The sequence below is a fragment of the Ylistrum balloti genome, unplaced genomic scaffold (assembly GCF_031769215.1).
Source record: "Ylistrum balloti isolate Yb309-2 unplaced genomic scaffold, AGI_CSIRO_Ybal_v1 Utg371002, whole genome shotgun sequence".
In the NCBI taxonomy this organism is placed as follows: domain Eukaryota; kingdom Metazoa; phylum Mollusca; class Bivalvia; order Pectinida; family Pectinidae; genus Ylistrum; species Ylistrum balloti.
The window spans coordinates 409,481-429,976 of NW_026782559.1; the positions used below are offsets into that span (position 1 = coordinate 409,481).

General features: G+C 36.5%; 1 protein-coding gene across 1 annotated transcript; it reads left to right on the plus strand.

The window, feature by feature from the left end:
- Window positions 1–983: 983 nt before the first annotated feature.
- On the plus strand, window positions 984–5,532 carry LOC132560016 (transcription factor MafB-like). The gene has a single exon (XM_060224675.1). The coding sequence runs from the start codon at window positions 1,287–1,289 to the stop codon at window positions 2,169–2,171; it is 885 nt and encodes a 294-aa protein (XP_060080658.1). The 5' UTR covers window positions 984–1,286; the 3' UTR covers window positions 2,172–5,532.
- The last annotated feature ends 14,964 nt before the right edge of the window (window positions 5,533–20,496 follow it).

Below are 20,496 nucleotides of genomic sequence, written 5' to 3' on the forward strand. Positions count from 1 at the left end.
GTCCATAGAAGGTTCTAGAAGGGACACTCAAAGACCATATTCGTTCTTGATGTTACAATATTTAAAAATTGACTACTAAATCATTAGAAATACACTTTCCAAACACGTGTACAGTTTCTTACACAGACACCTTCTGTGTTGCGGTTATAAAACTATGCCCACACACGTGTAACTAACACACGTGAGTCGGACTTACAGCCACGTGCCCCCACAAATACGAAAAATAGAAATTGTATAAAATGAAAATAAAACTCTACATTTACTTTATAGTATAATGAAACATACTAAATATAAGCATAGATAGACATTTATGTTTCAGTAATAGCGTACATGTGTATAAAACGATTAGATTTGTCTGCAAGAGCTTTTGTTTTGCTAATAATACATGTTCTTTGAGGGAAATCACATATGTTAGGACCAGTTCATGACATTAGACATTACATATTATTTCTCAGCTTTAAATTAGATATACAGTCCATACTCGCGAATTTATAGTCTACATATCTGTTTAAGTTCGCGCTATGTAATCTAAGACTTGAGGATCTATATTGGATCTTAGCAAGTTACTTTCACAAAAAAGATCGAAAGACAGTTAAATAGAACAAAATGACAGTTCGTACACGTTTTGTATTTTTTCAAATCTTTTAAATTCCGAACAGTAACAATTCTAACCATCCCTCAGAATCTCGTTTTTTTCTTCATTTCGTTCGAACATGTTTGTACAGGTTAAGTATTGCACAACCCATTGATATTTAAAGACTAGCGGATCGTTCAAAAGCCCGTCACAATACGGTATGTGCTGCTTCCAATGCAAACGCTTGAAAGACTAAGACTCGTTCCATATGACGAGGAGAATACGCAAGGATCTAAAAATAGAACAAACTCTCTGCAACGATTGGTCAATTGCTGCAGCAATTTATTTTGCCTGTGTTCTACGTCACAGGGGGTATATAACCAACCGGGATTCCCCTGTCGGCTCGTTGTTGGCCTGTCTCCCCATCTGGTAAGCCGTGTAAAGTCGTATGGTGGTTGTGCCCTTGGCCACCGGCGATTTTTACCAGGAAACCAAAATCGTTGTAGCAATCATCACCATAAGACATTGATTTTGGACGAAATAATTCCATGGACGTATAAATCTGTGAAAATCTTGAGTGAGGAGTGGACTTGTCGCAGTAAAACCCTCCGCAGTTGGGTTGTGTACCACGTAGACCGGTCGACAGCTGACCTAGTTTGTTGGCGAGCTAGTCAACACGAGGAGCACCTAAACCTGCCAGCTGACACACAAAATGGAGGCCGACCCGCTCATGGTGAATGATTGTATAAATGACTTTGACTTGGACCAGTTTGTCGAACGTTCGGCAGTAATTAAACAGGAAACACTTGACCGGCTCGACTTCAGTGATTGTTGCAATGGCGGAGCGAAATCCCCGGTCACGGCATCGGAGGCCGGCTCGACCGCACCCTCCATATGTAGTGTGCCCCAGTCCCCAAGTTGTTTCAGCAACAGTAGTTGTAGCAGCGTTCCTCCTAGTCCCACGGAGTCCAAAAACCTGTACGATGACATTGGGTGGCTCACCCAGAGTGTATCTTTCAACTCGGCAAGCATGGAGGGGGTCTCCGAGGCAGTTGATGTATTGATTTCAAGCAGCCCGGAGTTCGTGAACAATTTCACCAAATACTTGGTATCTGGGGCCGAGGCTGGCAAGGAATCTCTCCCTAGTTCTCCTCCGGCCCAGGCCAACCTCACAACTAAGGTCCCGACCCTCAAACGTAGCAGAAGCAGTAATAGCAAGAAGAAAATGGACGATGAAGAACTGGTTACTTTGCCTGTGAGAGAGCTGAACCGTCGACTTCAGGGGCTACCAAAGGATGATGTTGTGAAATTAAAACAGAAAAGAAGAACGCTGAAAAATCGTGGTTATGCTCAAAATTGCCGTTCTAAACGCATGCAGCAGAGACAGGACTTAGAAGTCACTAACCGCTCTCTTGAAAAAGAATTGAAACAACTTCAGAGGCAGCTGTCAAACTTGACAAGGGAGAGGGATTTATATAAACAACAGTACGAGTTTCTCAGGGTGAAATGTAGCTTGGCTGTAAGCAAATCTACTAGGAAACACGACTTGGATGGGTCTGTGTCTAGCTATGCTCCAAGTTCTCCAGACAGTGATTAAAGAATGGTAATTAACAACATTCTTGATACATTCTATATAGACATTGTTATCTCACATCTATCAGAGGAGTTCAGATATTAGCGTATTTTATCATCATCAGTAGCAGAAAATTTATGTTTATATATAAAAAGAAAAAATCAGGAAAATATCTAACCAAATAATGATTAATGCGAGACTAAATTGACCATTTACTGTAATAGTCAGTAGTACAGAGATCAATATCACCAGTGTTCAATCTCTATCATGGCTGATATGAAGGATGCCACTTGGTTTTGTTTGTAATATAATGTACAGTTAAATAGAATACAAACATGGTCTTGGTGTGTATGATTCAATTGCCAATGTAGATATATTTTTACAAAAAACCAAAAAAATATGTATAATGCATAGTTTAAAACGTAGCATGAGTTTAAAACAAGTATTTAAATAACAGTGGTGAAACAATGTAAAATTTTACCTGCTTTGAATATTGCAATGTCATTCACACATACATGTGTATAAAAAGGACTTAAAAGATTTGTCAATCACCCTTGTCCTGTAAGTATCTGAAGGGTTTAATTAGTGCTTGGAATATAATGTAGCAGATTTGGGTGTAAAGTTGAATTTTCTTGCAATATCTCGTAGACTATATAGCATGCAGGGCATTTGATGCTGTAGCATACGTCGCAGTCCCCTCATATATAAGCCACCCCTCTAAGGCCTCCCACTACATTACTGAAAGGACACCACTTGGGATAATCTTGACTATCATCAGTGCTAATTAGGTGAGTTTCCCCTTGTGTAGCCTCTTGGCATTAATTAATATGGGCACTGCATAGTTGATGGTTCTCCCTAATGCTGCATCAATGACTGAAGAGATTGGGGCACCAATATGGGTGTTCACAGGTATTTCAGAGCAGTACAATTGAAGGGGGCACCCTATGGGGTAATATTACAGCTAGCTATGTTATGCGCTGCAAAGCAGTACCTTAAATATGGTAGCCATGTACTTTGAAGGGTGTTGACTAGAGTTGGATCCTGGTTTTACCTATTGGAAAAATCTTCAAATGTCTGACTCATATTCCACTATCCATGACAGCTATACATTTGTTCACAAGTATTAAATCATTGTAATTTATCAAATTTTGTGAAATTCCCCCAAAAGTTATATTCCATTGAAAAAAAAATGCATCATTCAATTTGTTTTCTTCTGAAAAGGGTAGGCATAACTGTTTGATTTTCACAAAAATTGATATTTGCGTGGTTCACATTTTGTGATCAAAGCAATGTGTGAACCAATATACAAGCATGTATCAATATGTTTTTGTTCATGTTCATCATAAATCCAGCAGCTGGTTGCTTTTGCCTGGTTTATCTTACTGGGGAGCTGGGAAGATTTCTAGAAATGGAATGTGAGGTCACAGAGTGCAATTATAGAATGTTAGCCATTCGAGATTTTAATTATTTTAAAACTTTAACTTTTTTTTTTTTTTTTTTGAATGCAAGAAAAGGTTCTGTCACTTCATCAATTGTAAATAGTTGTATATTTAGCCCCATTTTCCTATTCCCCTCCCAAATGTTTGAACTGAAAGGTACCCACTGCAAGGGCAACTATACTTTAGTATAAACCAGTGTGGTACCCAAAGTTGATAAAAACAATGATCTGTGATACAAGGAGTTGACAAATTTGTTTGTGAGCGAGACGTAAAAGTCGAAACGTTTAACAAGTTATGAGAATAGAGACATGCCTCAGTAATAGCGTCTCGTCAGTACACCGAATTTGCAAGTTGTGGAGTTGAAACTACTAAGAAACTATCCCCTGGTTTAATTTTTTATTATAGGGTTATGATAGTCGATACTGATACTTACATACACACATGTTGTGTATTACCGGATGGAATTATGAGTGAAGAAATTTGTGTACATTATTTGTTTTGTATACAAAATTGAAATTTTTGTGTTTTTTTTTTTGTTGGAATTTGTTATGCGAGTATATATGCTGGTAAGTGTATATGCTGATTTTGTGTATTATAAGTGTATGTCCAGAATGTGTTATTTGTGTATATGTGATAAAAAATGTATAAAAAAAAGTTTTAAAAATGGGCTTCAACAACCAAAAAACGTTACAAAAAAAATCTTGAATTTTTTTCTCATTTGAGGAATAAGTCAAGGACAAAAAAATAGAAAAAAAATGTATATATATAAAAATATATAAAAAAAAAAAAATGAAAAAAATTGTAACCTTTTAGCTTGACCGATCACCTGCTATGTATGTGGGGGGTGTTGTGAGTCGGGCTCCTGAATTTGCCAGTTACCATTTCTTGACCTGATCGGACATGACATGTACAATAACTCGTTGAAAGCTAGACAGTTGCCTCTTGTGTTTTGTAACTTGTCTCGGACTTTATAGAGTTATCTCTCTTGTTTGTTAAAGACTGAATATTATTATTGTACAGTAAAGCAGTTAGATATTAAGGATAGTACATGTGAGTGATGAGTAAGAAGGGTTCAGAATTTTTAGGTGTACGCACAACTTTCGCAACGATGCTGTCCACTCAATTGATCCTGTTAACGTAGTGCTTCAGAATGTTATTAATCCTAATTGTGATAATTTGTTGTGTTGTTGATGTTGTTACGGATGAGATTCGTTTTTTCAGAAGATTTGTCAATTGTTATTGCTAACATGAACTGTTTCTGTTTTTCTGTTTTAATAATCTTTTTAATTAATGAAACAATACAAACTTTTTTAATTATGTGCACAGTACCTTAAAGTACTGAATATATGAACTGTGCTAATGACATTTGTGCAGCAAGGCAATATGTTCAGTGTTTCTTGTTAAGAGAGTGCCCTGTTTGATTAATACCTGGTACCTACCCACAATACACAGGGTCCAAACTGTACCATATGGAGATTATTTTTGTATGTTACTAGCCTAGTGATTTGTTGATGCATTTGTAACGGGCCTTGTGATTGGTTGATTCCTATCTTGAATCAGTCTATCCATCCATATGTCTACTTAACTTTAATTGACCTTAATTACCAATGCAAGGTCAGAGGGCACATCAGATAGACATTTGATAGAATAATTGTTTTAACCTAGAACATGTTAGACTGTTAAAGACGGGAGAAAGAGAGTATACCATACATGATTGCCAGGGAGTGTGGATTGCCAGACAGAATGAAAGGAAGATCTGACAGTATGTTGTTTATCTGTGCTGTACTACAAAATGTACTGAAGCGTGTTGTGATATTTGATACTGGGTTACAGTAAGGTGTACACGCCCGAGCTAGCTATCTGCTTTACTGTACTTATGTACACCAGTCTTGGATGATGTTTGTCCTCATCAACAAATAAAATGCATGAAAAACGCAGAATTTAAACATCTGTCTTTTTCTTTACTTTTTATTGTTTTTACAATGTCTGTGACTTACAAAGGACGTAATATACTTACTTTCCCTGAAATGTATACAGAGAAAGTAGATCTCTGAATTCTCGAGAAAGCTCTCCAGTAAATCTTGGAAATAAGAAGCTCTTCAACAGATGGTACATACAATTCATTTAATGGGAAAATCAAATTAAAAGAAGAAAGTTTATATCAAGGAGTGCATCATCCTGCTATTTAAATGTACTGTGAGAGCTTTAGAAATGCCATGTTTCAAGACAAAAAGATTGACAAAATGCCTGTGAGCATGTGTGATGGTGCAATGGCTGTCGTCTGTCTCATCAAATTTAATTTGGAAATTCTTCTGTTATCTCAGAAAGCCTAGGTCTACTGCTCAGTGTCTTAGGTAAACAACATCATTGGGCAGGTCCTGTTGAGTGTTCAGTCATTCCCCCTAATAATCCCTTACAAAGGTGGTGTTTATTGTCCATTTTCACCACAAAGTTCCTGGCACTTTTTGTAATGAAGTCAGGAGGGCACATACATAGTTTTGTATGAATGTCTTTATGAGGTATTAAACACATACAAATGTAGATCTACATTGAAACTCATTTGAAATGAGCAATATACAAATCAAAATTATACAGACCAAGGTCTAAAATAAATAGCATACTTAAGTATTACCCCTAATTATATAAATATCTGCTATTGAAAGCCAAGCTAAGGTGTTACCTTCTCAGCGGTATTGGTGTTGTCAACATATTTGAATTTTAAAGTTTTACACTAGGCTCTGTTGGTTACAAAGTGTAAGTCTATTTTTGTTTCTAAAATTGACATGTAATTAGATGACATTGTGGAAACTTCAACCCAACATCTTTAGCAGAGTATTGCCAAGATTTCATTATGCAAGGTCTCTGAAAATAGGAATGCTGCAAAATAGAATTTGTGTTTAGCGGACTTTCATAGAATATGTCGTGTGAAATAGCTTAGCAGGCACGCGTATGAAAGTACAATAGGGTATGGTTTAAGTGATTACATAAACTCCGTATCAAGCCGGTTCAGTAGTTCCACATTCATTCCATGGCTTGCTGTTGTATATTACAATATTTAGAATAAACATCTCAATTTGGTAAAGAAGATCATTTGAACTTCCTGTGTTAAAAAAAAAATTTAAGTAAAAATTTTTTGTACATTGTATACATTCCAAATTCTTTTGAGTGATATTTTAAGTTTTATTATAAAAATATATTTTTTGGTCAATTTTGAGAAAATTGCTATAAGATCTTGGCATATCACTTGAAATACTTAATGGTTACATGTAAACAAGTTTGTGAATAGATGTGTTTATCTCAAATTCTAAGAAAGATGATATTTCTGACTATCTTTTATCACACATCTGTCATGGTTGAACTGTGACAGAATTTGTATCGGTTGGAATGCCTTGTTAATTTATGAAATATGTGTGTATGAAGTTTTAATGCCTTGTTGTTAGGCATTACACATGTATTTTATAGTCATGACACAGTCACATGCTTGAAGTCAAAAAAGAACATCACTTATTGATCGAATTCCAATTTCAAATTTCCTAGACAAAGTAAGATTTCACTACTGTATGTATCCTGTAATACATATAGGGCATTAACACACAAACTCTGACTCAATGTCAAAAGTCAGGCTTATTATAGGACAATGATATAACATTACTACTGAAACTTCAATAAATTTGGCTGGGCTTATTATAGGACAATGATCTAGCATTACTACTGAAACTTCAATAAATTTGGGTGGGCTTATTTCAGGACAATGATCTAGCATTACTACTGAAACTTTAATAAATTTGGCTGGGCTTATTATAGGACAATGATCTAGCATTACTACTGAAACTTTAATAAATTTGGCTGGGCTTATTATAGGACAATGATATAACATTACTACTGAAACTTCAATAAATTTGGCTGGGCTTATTATAGGACAATGATATAACATTACTACTGAAACTTCAATAAAATTTAGGTGGGCTTATTACAGGCATGGGCTTATTGATGAATAAATTCAGTAATTTTCATGAACATTAGATATACAACCATCCATGTACAGTCCTCTGAAGTCTTTCCTTTCAGCTACCAGTGTTGAATGGTTTTGATAATATCTGATGTCAGCCATCCTATGAACTTGAGACCCTGAAGGACTATACGCTACCGTTGAAAGTTCTATGATGGTACATTCTCACCTGTAAAAGTGATTAATTTTTTCCCCATTTAGTATCATTTTTTCCTCTTTATTGCTATTTTTATGAAATTTGATGAACAAATGAATTTTTCTGAAACAAGTTGGGTATATTCCCACATTTTCACTTAAATTTTCTCCTTTGGTTTGTATCCTGAATCACATCTCTGCTGTAGATATAAGTGTATATGCACTAATTTTACAGACCTGGGATAGCAGCATCATGTTTTCAGTATTTGTTTTTTTGTATCGGTACCACACATACACGTGGCCTTGCAGAAAGCACAAGAATATTAAGTGGACGAAGACATGCATCATTAAAGAAACAATAACTGGAACTCGAACAGATTCAATTTGGTGAATTACAAATGTGCAGTTGTACCAAGTAGATATAGTCCTTCAGTGTTTATTGTGTATTTACCAAGACATCAACTGAGGGAGTTTACACCAGTTTCCATTCATATAGATCCATGTTACTAGCCTGAGAATTTTCCAATTTTACAGAGTCTCTGATAAGGTAAAATGAAAAAATCATGATTGGTTTCATAAATCTCATGAAATGGAAATGAATGTGAGATATCTTTTGTTACATAAATTTGATACTTTTATAAACATTTGTAAAAACAGCATTTAATTAGAACGAAACAAATATAATTCCAGCTATATTCCCACCCAATATTTCTTTCTTTTATGACATCACAATGTATATGACATCATGAAGCTATGATGTCACAATGGAAACCTTCAGCCAATCAAGCTTGTCTAGGTCATATTACTTGTGTGTATTAACAATTTTTGTGTAATGGATGTTATAAAGTTATGTGATAGAATATTAAAACTTGGTATAAAATGTACATGAAAATTTCGGGGTAGTGAAAGTAGTTGAATTAACAGATAATTGTAACAACATATACAGATGAAGTAAACAGGTGAGTGATACAAGCCTATGGGGTCTCTTGTATTTTGTTTTAAAAATAGTTTTAAAACAGAAAATTTTCAAATTAAAAATATCATCTTTTATCCTTTTTTCACAAGTGAATACATTGTAAAATATTCTTTTGAAAACCAGATGTATCTTAAATTTTGTTCACTTCTCACAATTTTTTTTTTTGGTTTCTTCAGAAGTGAAAGTGAGAAACAGAAGGAGAAAGAACTAAGAATAAGCAGCAGTGGGTGATTTGATATGACTTGGTACACAGGTTTTAGGAAGTTAGATTAGTTTATAGAAATTTGATAGGTTGATAACAAAATAAAAAGGAAATTCATACAAGATAGAAAAGATGTGTTGTTCGGAGTGAAAAAAATATACAATGAGGCAAAAGAATTATCTGTAGAGGATTGTTGACAAAAGGGTTATCAGTAGACGGAGGGGTTAACAAAAGGGTTATCAGTAGACGCAGGGGTTAACAAAAGGGTTATCTGTAGGAGGGGTGAACAAAATTGTTATCTTTAGAGGGATGGGTTCACGAAAGGGTAATCTGTAGAGGGAGGGGCTAACAAAACAGTTATCTATAGAGGGACAGCTTAACGAAAGGGTAATCTGTAGAGGGAGGGGCTAACAAAACAGTTTTCTATAGAGGGACAGCTTAACGAAAGGGTAATCTGTAGAGGGAGGGGCTAACAAAACAGTTTTCTATTGAGGGACGGGTTAACGAAAGAGTTTTCTGTAGAGGGAGGGGTTAACAAAAGGGTTATCTGTAGAGGGAGGGGTTAACAACAGGGATAGGTTGACAAAAGGGATGGTGATACAGATAGTGTGAGTAGTTTAATATAATTGAAAGGGGTAATGGGTTACAGTCCGGGGTAAATGGTTACAGTAAGGAGTTATGGGTTATAGTCAAGGGTGATGGCTTACAGTGATGGGTTACAGTCAATAGTGATGGGTTACAGTCAAGAGTGATGGGTACGGTCAAGAGTGATGGGTTACAGTCAAGAGTGATGGGTTACAGTCCGGGGTAAATGATTACAGTAAGGAGTTATGGGTTATAGTCAAGGGTGATGGCTTACAGTGATGGGTTACAGTCAATAGTGATGGGTTACAGTCAAGAGTGATGGGTACGGTCAAGAGTGATGGGTTACAGTCAAGAGTGATGGGTTACAGTCAAGAGTGATGGGTTATAGACAAGTGTGATGGGTTACAGTCAAGTGTGATGGGTACAGTCATGAGTGATGGGTTACAGTCAAGAGTGATGGGTTATAGACAAGTGTGATGGGTTACAGTCAAGTGTGATGGGTACAGTCAAGAGTGATGGGTTACAATCAAGAGTGATGGGTTACAGTCAAAGGTGTTGGGTTACAGACAAGAGTGATGGGTTACAGTCAAGAGTGATGGGTTACAGACAAGAGTGATGGGTTACAGTCAAGAGTGATGGGTTACAGTCAAGAGTGATGGGTTACAGTCAAGAGTGATGGGTTATAGTCAAGAGTGATGGGTTATAGTCATGGGTGATGGGTTATAGACAAGTGTGATGGGTTATAGTCAAGGGTGATGGGTACAGTCAAGGGTGATTGGTAACAGTCAAAAGTGATGGGTTACAGTCATGGGTGATGGGTTACGGTGAATAGTGATGGGTTACAGTCAAGAGTGATGGGTTACAGTCAAGAGTGATGGGTTACAGTCAAGAGTGATGGGTTATAGACAAGTGTGATGGGTTACAGTCAAGTGTGATGGGTACAGTCAAGAGTGATGGGTTACAGTCAAGAGTGATGGGTTACAGTCAAAGGTGTTGGGTTACAGACAAGAGTGATGGGTTACAGTCAAGAGTGATGGGTTACAGACAAGAGTGATGGGTTACAGTCAAGAGTGATGGGTTACAGTCAAGAGTGATGGGTTACAGTCAAGAGTGATGGGTTATAGTCAAGAGTGATGGGTTATAGTCATGGGTGATGGGTTATAGACAAGTGTGATGGGTTATAGTCAAGTGTGATGGGTACAGTCAAGGGTGATTGGTAACAGTCAAAAGTGATGGGTTACAGTCAAGAGTGATGGGTTACAGTCAAGAGTGATGGGTTACAGTCAAGAGTGATGGGTTACAGTCAAGAGTGATAGGTTACAGTCATGGGTGATGGGTTATAGACAAGGGTGATGGGTTACAGTCAAGAGTCATGGGTTACAGTCATAAGTGATGGGTTACAGTCAAGAGTGATGGGTTACAGTCAATAGTGATGGGTTATAGTCATGGGTGATAGGTAACAGTCATGAGTGATGGGTTGTAGTCAAGTGTGATGGGTTATAGTCAAGGGTGATGGGTTACAGTCAAGTGTGATGGGTTACAGTCATGGGTGATGGGTTATAGACAAGGGTGATGGGTTATAGTCAAGAGTCATCGGTTACAGTCATAAGTGATGGGTTACAGTCAAGAGTAATGGGTTTTAGTCAATAGTGATGGGTTATAGTCATGGGTGATAGGTAACAGTCATGAGTGATGGGTTGTAGTCAAGTGTGATGGGTTATAGTCAAGGGTGATGGGTACTGTCAAGAGTGATGGGTTATAGTCAAGAGTGATGGGTTATAGACAAGGGTGATGGGTACAGTCAAGAGTGATGGGTTACAGTCAAGAGTGATGGGTTATAGACAAGGGTGATGGGTACAGTCAAGAGTGATGGGTTACAGTCAAGAGTGATGGGTTATAGACAAGGGTGATGGGTACAGTCAAGAGTGATGGGTTACAGTCAAGAGTGATGGGTTATAGACAAGGGTGATGGGTACAGTCAAGAGTGATGGGTTACAGTCAAGAGTGATGGGTTACAGTCAAGAGTGATGGGTTACAGTCAAGTGTGATGGGTTATAGTCAAGAGTGATGGGTTACAGTCATGAGTGATGGGTTACAGTCAAGTGTGATGGGTTACAGTCATGAGTGATGGGTTACAGTCATGAGTGATGGGTTACAGTCATGAGTGATGGGTTACAGTCATGAGTGATGGGTTGAGTGATGGGTTATAGTCATGAGTGATGGGTTACAGTCAAGAGTGATGGGTTACAGTCAAGAGTGATGGGTTACAGTCATGGGTGATGGGTTACAGTCAAGAGTGATGGGTTACAGTCATGAGTGATGGGTTACAGTCATGAATGATGGGTTACAGTCATGAGTGATGGGTTATAGTCAAGGGTGATGGGTTACAGTCATGAGTGATGGGTTACAGTCATGGGTGATGGGTTATAGACAAGGGTGTTGGGTTATAGTCAGGAGTCATGGATTATTGCCTGTAGTACATGTATACATTAGGTACAATGCGGTAATATATACCAGGAGTTTCCCACTAAGCCTTACCTGGCTTGGTATATATCAGGTAGGTGTACTGTATACCTACCTACCTATAGTTTAAGATAAATAATAGATTTCCAATTTACCTTTGTACTCTATACACAAGCAGATCAATACACTTTGGTGACTGTCTCTGCTTTTAACATTGATTTTTTTACATGAATGAAACTGACTTGTTTGTCCTCCATTGTCAGTATTATGTGGTGTAGAGCCCTTGGAGAATTAGCTTTCCTGTGCAAGGTTTACCTAGGTTAATACCATTTGATGTTTATAAATGTTCTACATAAATACACTTTCTATAAAACTTTGACCAACATTAAATAGCAATCTTAGACATGAATGTTCTTATAAGTAAGTTTTCAATAAAATCTACATCAAATGCATAAAAGTCCTGTTTTATTAATTTCAAAGTTTCTTTCTTCCAAAATAAACACATGAATTTATGAAAGTAGAACTCCCAGCTGTAATACATTCATACATATAGTACTGCACTTATCAAGCAATAAGCCCATGCCTGGTAATAAGCTCACCCACATCTTTAACTTTCAAGTAGAGTTACAAACAGCTTCTTTTTCATCTTCCATTAATAAGCACACACCCTAACTTTGAGTTTCTGTGTTTGCCCCTAGGCTTATTGAGAGTAATAAGCACACACCCTAACTTTGAGTTTATGTGTTTGCCCCTAGGCTGATTGATAGAAATAAGCACACACCCTAACTTTGAGTGTCTGTGTTTGTCCCTAGGCTGATTGATAGAAATAAGCATACACCCTAACTTTGAGTGCCTGTGTTTGTCCCTAGGCTGATTGATAGAAATAAGCATACACCCTAACTTTGAGTGCCTGTGTTTGCCCCTAGGCTTGTTGATAGAAATAAGCATACACCCTAACTTTGAGTTTCTGTGTTTGCCCCTAGGCTTATTGATAGTAATAAAAACACACCCTAACTTTGAGTGTCTGTGTTTGCCCCTAGGCTTAATGATAGTAATAAATACACACTCTAACTTTGAGTTTCTGTGTTTGCCCCTAGGCTTATTGAGAGTAATAAGCATACACCCTAACTTTGAGTGTCTGTGTTTGCCCCTAGGCTTATTGAGAGTAATAAGCACACACCCTAACTTTGAGTGTCTGTGTTTGCCCCTAGGCTTAATGATAGTTATAAATACACACCCTAACTTTGAGTGTCTGTGTTTGCCCCTAGGCTTATTGAGAGTAATAAGCATACACCCTAACTTTGAGTGTCTGTGTTTGCCCCTAGGCTTATTGAGAGTAATAAGCATACACCCTAACTTTGAGTGTCTGTGTTTGCCCCTATGCTTAATAATAGTAATAAATACACACCCTAACTTTCAGTGTCTGTGATTGCCCCTAGGCTGATTGACAGAAATAAGCATATATCCTAACTTTGAGTTTCTGTGTTTGCCCCTAGGCTGATTGATAGTAATAAATACACACCCTAACTTTGAGTTTCTGTGTTTGCCCCTAGGCTTATTGATAGTAATAAGCACACACACTAACTTTGAGGTGCCGTGTTTGCCCCTAGGCTTTTTTGCCCCTAGGCTTATTTGCCCTTAGACTTATTACAAGATAAATACAGTACCAGGTAACGTCTTATTATGTCAGGAAGTAGTGAATCCATGGAACTGATAATGTGCTAGCAACATCATTAGATGATGTACAGACTCCATCAATCTTCTGTGTTATCGGAGTTTTGACATTATGTAATTATATACTAATAAATATCAGATGTTGTCTGGAATACAAAGTTCTCTCAGAAAGAGAAATGAAATTTCTGTTTTTATCTAAAACGTTTGAGGTTTCTTTATAATGCAAATTTAAATTACAACACATAATCAACATACACATACAAAGAGAACATTGAAAACTCATTAAAGGTTCACCATCATGTTATATACGACCTTAACCTTTGACATATGAAACTATTACAAAAGCTTGACATTTGACCTCTTGACCTTACTACTGTGTGTAAATCTCGTAAAATATTTTTGACCACATATTTTGACATTTTGGGTACTCATCTATATATAGAAAATTATTCTGTAGAAGTTAGAGCCCTTTGGATACTCATCTGTGTATTGATGTGACCTTGACATTTTAGATACTCATCTGTGTATGGATGTGACCTTGACAGTTTGGGTACTTATCGATATATACAAAGTTAATCTACAGAAGTGAGTGCAGTAGCTTTACTTTGCCCTTCGGTGTATGTATACTCACCTATGTCTGATCAGAAACTCTGTAAATTAAATATAGTTGCGTGATGTTTGACCTTTGCCCAGAGGTATATGCCTGTATTTATTACTGCAGCATCTAGCTTAAACACATACAAAGTCTTTAAACAAGTGTTCTCATGAATTGTTCTTGATCTTGATGTTCTGTGTGGTGTTACATCCTTTCGTCATAAAAAATGGTTCAGTTGCATTTTATCAAAATCTGCTCATATACATTGTCAGCGTTTTGCTCATTATGCTTGGCAAAGTTGATTTCACATCATTTTGTTTCATCAAGAGAAGTAGCTTTTTCCTACATTAACTATGTTCCCATCAGTTTAGACCACAAACATGCGCAAGAACTGTGTCAAAAAAATCTGATCAGGTGGTGGTCAATCTTATCAGACACTAGTCAAGTTTATTGGACAGTGGCCATGCTTATAAATAAGTGGTAAAGGTCATCAGAAAGTGGTCAAGCACATCAGAAAGTAGTCCAGCACATCAGAAAGTGGTCAAGCACATCAGAAATAGTTCAAGCACATCAGAAATAGTTCAAGCACATCAGAAATAGTTCAAGCACATCAGAAATAGGCCAAGCACATCAGAAATAGCTCAGGCACATCAGAAATAGGTCAAGCACATCAGAAAATGGTCAAGTCTATCAGAAAGTGGTCAAGCACATCAGAAAGAGGTCAAGCACATCAGAAAGTGGTCAAGTTCATCAGAAATAGGTCAAGCACATCAGAAAGTGTTCAAGTTCATCAGAAATAGGTCAAGCACATCAGAAAGTGTTCAAGTTCATCAGAAAGTGGTCAAGCACATCAGAAAGTGTTCAAGTTCATCAGAAATAGGTCAAGCACATCAGAAAGTGGTCAAGTTCATCAGAAAGTGGTCGAGCACATCAGAAAGTGTTCAAGTCCATCAGAAATAGGTCAAGCACATCAGAAAGTGGTCATGCTCATTGCATTGAATAAGCTTATTGGTTGATTACAGGTTTTCCGACTTTACAACAATATCCTTTATGAGGTGTTGTTTCCCAGACAAATGTCAATAACCCAATGACATGTGTGGTCAAGTTTTTCAGGGACAGGTGATTGGACCAATGGTATGTATCCCTCCTTCCTACACCTTGTACTGAAACACAGAAAACATGTCTACATCAATCATTGATGCGGTGCTCCATATCAAATATCCCACTCCCGAGGACAGTCCTCAGTCAATATCTTTAATGCCTACAGTCAATATCAAGTTAATAAAATCTTATATCAACCTCATCAAATGGGTGTATCTGTTAACATCCATGCGAAAACAATTATGGATAAAGGAGTTTTTACTAGGGAGAGAGACTATTTTTAAATGTTATTCCAGTAATGTTACATAAAAGTATGAAAACTTATCACCATATAGCAACCTACAATGGAGCAATAACTTACACCCCCATATTACTGGAATTACATCCCCATGATATTAATATGTTAGGGAATGAACTATGGGTTTCTTTATCAGTTACCGTTTTCAGGTATTTGTTTTTCAGTATATTTCATTCCATATGCGAAAAAAAAAAAAAAAAAAACAGAAATTAAAATCTCTTGAAAATAAGGATCCTTATAGGGTTTATCGTTTATCACCCAATGAACTGCCACAGTCATTTAGATATGGAGTGGCTACCTCACTGAATAACATGCAGGAGGCCATCGTGAGACATCTAGAAGAATTAAGGAAATGTGTCCTGCTCAAGCACACAATCATGTCAACAAAGGCCAGTCTGTTTCTCAATTTGCTGAGAGACACAATCTGCCGTGGGTAGTGAGCATCGAGTCTTAGTACCTTAGATCACTGCACAAGGTTATGTAGGCTAATACTGTAAAATACGGATATTTTGGCTCCCAATGTGACAAGATATGTTCAATATTAAAATCAAATTATCAGATAATGATATGAATTATATCATATTCTGACAGCAAAAGTTATAATCAATACGCTCAAAATCAATATTGATTTACAGATAATCAGTGTGATATATAGGCATTGATAACACTATGATTCTAAACCAAGAGACAGTTTATTTCTAACGCCAAAAGGAATTGGAGCCATTTTGTCTGCTGTGTACAGGTAACATCTGGATATTGTGTAGCAACATTCAGACCCTGAACACAAGGTCAACAGGTCAACAGGTCAAAGATCAACGTGACAGCTGAGGTTATCTGAGAGATTATGACAGTAAGCTATATGATACTGGCAAACAAACTTGTTTTTAGTATACATTGGTAACACCTGTTAGTCATCAATACACTATTCTTTACAGCACATAATATGTTGTCACGGAGAAGTTAATTTATATCCTGTTATCAGGGAGAAGTTTAAATATATCAGGTTGTCATGGAGAAACACCATATCCTAAATTAAAATTCCTAATTAAAAAACAATTATTTAAAAATTAAAAAAAAAAATCCTGACCATGGAAGTGGCTGAAAGTAATTCATTTGAAAAAATTTGTTGGCCCTTCATCAAAACATACTACAGGCAACCATCATGACCCTGGACCTCTCAAGCTATTGAGAAGAACTCATTTAAAGATTTCAACACATTTGACTCTTGTAACCTTTACAGTGGGTCAAGGTTATTCATTTGAACAAAATAACAATGGTTTCAAACATGCTACTGGGTCAATATCAAGACCCTGGGCAACTTGTTATTGATCAGACACAGCTCACCATAGCATGAAGCTCATGCTAGTGGCAGGTGAGTACACACTGATCCATAGCTTCAAAACCAGGCTTTGTATTACTGACAATTAGTGTAGTTCACAGTACAAAGCTAAATATAACTAGCCGTATGTAGGTGAGCTATTCATAAATTGCTAGTTTTAACCTAGGTTGCTGAATATGGAGGAAATATCATGTCATGCATGAAAATGCTTTGAAGCAATATGCTTGTATGTTTCCTCCTGTTTTCAAAAGATTTTTTTTTTTTAAATTGGGAATGATTTGTACCACAGATCTGCATTCTCTGTGTGTTCCAACAAGTACAACAGACTGCAGCTATAGATTTTCTCACACAATTAATTTAAGTGTGTATCAGGGCAACCAAGTGAATTCTTCATGGACCACTGGTGGGACTGTTCAGATCAGAGGACTCCTATTAAATACTGGAATAAATACAGTTTATAGAGGGCTCATACTAAATACTGGCATAAATACAGTTTATAGAGGGCTCATACTAAATACTGGAATAAATACAGTTTATAGAGGGCTCATACTATATACTGGAATAAATACAGTTTATAGAGGGCTCATACTAAATACTGGAATAAATACAGTTTATAGAGGGCTCATACTATATACTGGAATAAATACAGTTTACAGAGGGCTCATACTAAATACTGGAATAAATACAGTTTATAGAGGGCTCATACTAAATACTGGAATAAATACAGTTTATAGAGGGCTCATAATAAATACTGGAATAAATACAGTTTATAGAGGGCTCATACTAAATACTGGAATAAATACAGTTTATAGAGGGCTCATACTAAATACTGGAATAAATACAGTTTATAGAGGGCTCCTATTAAATACTGGAATAGATACAGTTTATAGAGGGCTCATACTAAATACTGGAATAAATACAATTTAAAGAGGGCTCATACCAAATACTGGAATAAATACAGTTTATAGAGGGCTCATACTAAATACTGGAATAAATACAGTTTATAGAGGGCTCATACTAAATACTGGAATAAATACAGTTTATAGAGGGCTCATACTAAATACTGGAATAAATACTGTTTATAGAGGGAACATACTAATCACTTGAAAATATGCAATTATTATTGAGTGCTTGGATTTCTGTTTGACCAGAAGCTCATGTGTCGGTGATACCCTTTAAGAATCTGTTCCCTGACAACACTTGTGTTTTTCATCCAATTTCCTGGCATTGTTTTGCCAAATGGTTTAAGGCCTCTGTACCAAAATATATAGGTATTTATACCTATAGGAAACTAACAAGACTATTAAATTATTTACAGGTAGAGAAGCACAGGTAGATATATCAGATAGTATGATAAACAATGAGAACACCTGGTGCAAAAAATATAAGACAATGATGAATCTGCTTTTCAGATATTGATGTCCTGAATCAAGAATTTTCCGTGTAACCTTAACACCTGTGACAATACTGTGTAGTTAGTAATATTCGTGGGTGTTTTAATTTTGCTGAATTCGTGGTCACTAAAGACAGTGCAAAAAATCAAATACCCAGCATACATTTCACAGTGAATCGAAATCTGAGGATACTTACATCAGACATTGCTGAAATGGATAACAATCTATAGATTTATTCAAACATGCACAACCTGAGAAATTCACAAAATATTAGCTCTGAAATATTTAACAATTATACAGCATATCTATATGCAGCTAGATAAAATCTTTTTCTGTAGCTCAATTAGCAATTCTGGGTTTGATCAATAGCAGAGGCGTTGCTGAAAAATGAGAAAAATATCTTTTGCATATGAAAGGCTAGAAGATGTGTGTTATAATACCACAAAGCTTGTCATTTTCATGGGTCTAAACTTTTGTGGTTTTTCTTTTTAAACAACAAATTAAAATGAAATTTCATAACTTTGACGCCAGAAATAAGATGGAATAAACATATGTCTCATTATTTTACAAATCTAAGTTGCAGGATCATGTTAATGTATCGTGACACAGTATCTCCCTTTGGAAATAAATCACCATATAAGGTATGTAGGATCTTAAAACTTTAAAATGAGTTTCATAAAATCTCATATGAAAATGAAAACAAATTAAAGAAACTTTTTAACATAACTTAGAAAAAATACATTTTTGTTTGAAGTGGTTTAAAAGTGAAAATGTGGAGGATAAAATAAAATGGATGCAGAAATTTTATTGTGCTATTTGCAACTTATGATGTAACATTGTTTTCCATAGTATGACATCACCATGAAAAACACTCTATGATATAATTCATGATAATTGGTAACTTCACTGGATAAAGGGTGGATTATGTAACAAATATCAACATGCAACAATGTGATGATGATGATGATGATGATGATGATGATGATGATGGTGGTGGTGGTGGTTTCTCATCACTGTGACTCTGCCCATCGCCAGGCATTGTCCAATCGACTAGAGTCGATTCTTTGGCAACGTGAGTGGGGGTGATCCCCTCATGGGATGGAGTCGTCTGGGGATTGACTGGTGTGTGATTTGGAGACAACTCCCTGGTCTAATGGTTGATCTTGTTGCGATCTGTCTGGACTTCCGGTGGTGGAGGGGGACCTTGTCTTTTATGTCCTGCTCAATCTCCAGACTGTCCTATAATTACTAAATTTTAGATCTGGGGAAATTTAAAAGTCCTTTCCTAATAGTTTATAAATAATGACACTCTGGCTGGATGTCATTTTGTTTACTTTGGGTGTGCAACAATGTGTAAATTAACACTACTATCAATCTATATAGTGCTACTATCTTTCTATAAGCCTTGGGAGCTAACAAATTACTTTCTACTCCAAAGATATAAGTAATTTCATTTCGAGGGATGGGCTTATTTGTGGATATACATTCATCAGAGATCATGGAAGTTATAACAAAGATATATAAGTATATAAACAAAACTATTGATAGGATTTGTTTGTTAAGTCTACTGAACAACAATAACAAAAGGGTGGGCTTATTACCAGGCCCAGGCTTATTGCTGTATAAATATGGTAATTATTTGTTTTGCTTGGTTGTGTATATATATATACTTGTGTGCCATACACATAGATTTACTACACTAGATTGTTCACCTACATGTATGTTTTTGATGCCTGTTACATGTTGTTATGTAAATGCTGCGGTTTATGTCGGATAATGAAGGCAGAATATTTCCTGATATGGTTATATCCAGGGAAATGTGATTCTTGGTTTTTACGGTCATTTAAAGATTTTAAAACATTCACAACTGTGACCTTGAAAGTAGGTTAAAGTCCTTAATTTCAACAAGAGGCCCAATGGGCCTGCAACACTCACCTGGTATATATATATACCAGCAAATTTGGCCCCTGTGACCTGCAAACTTTGGCGGGCTGCATCTTAGGATCATACCAGCAAAATATCCCTTCCTCTAGGCCTTTAAGTTCATGAGAAGTTGATTAAATGTTTAAACAAATTTGACCCCTGTGACCTTGAAAATAGGTCAAGGTCAGTTCTTTTTGAGAAAGTTATTGGGATTCA

Bases quoted from the DNA above. Each gene is read 5' to 3' on its own strand.
- LOC132560016 (XM_060224675.1), top strand. From the start codon at position 1,287: ATGGAGGCCGACCCGCTCATGGTGAATGATTGTATAAATGACTTTGAC.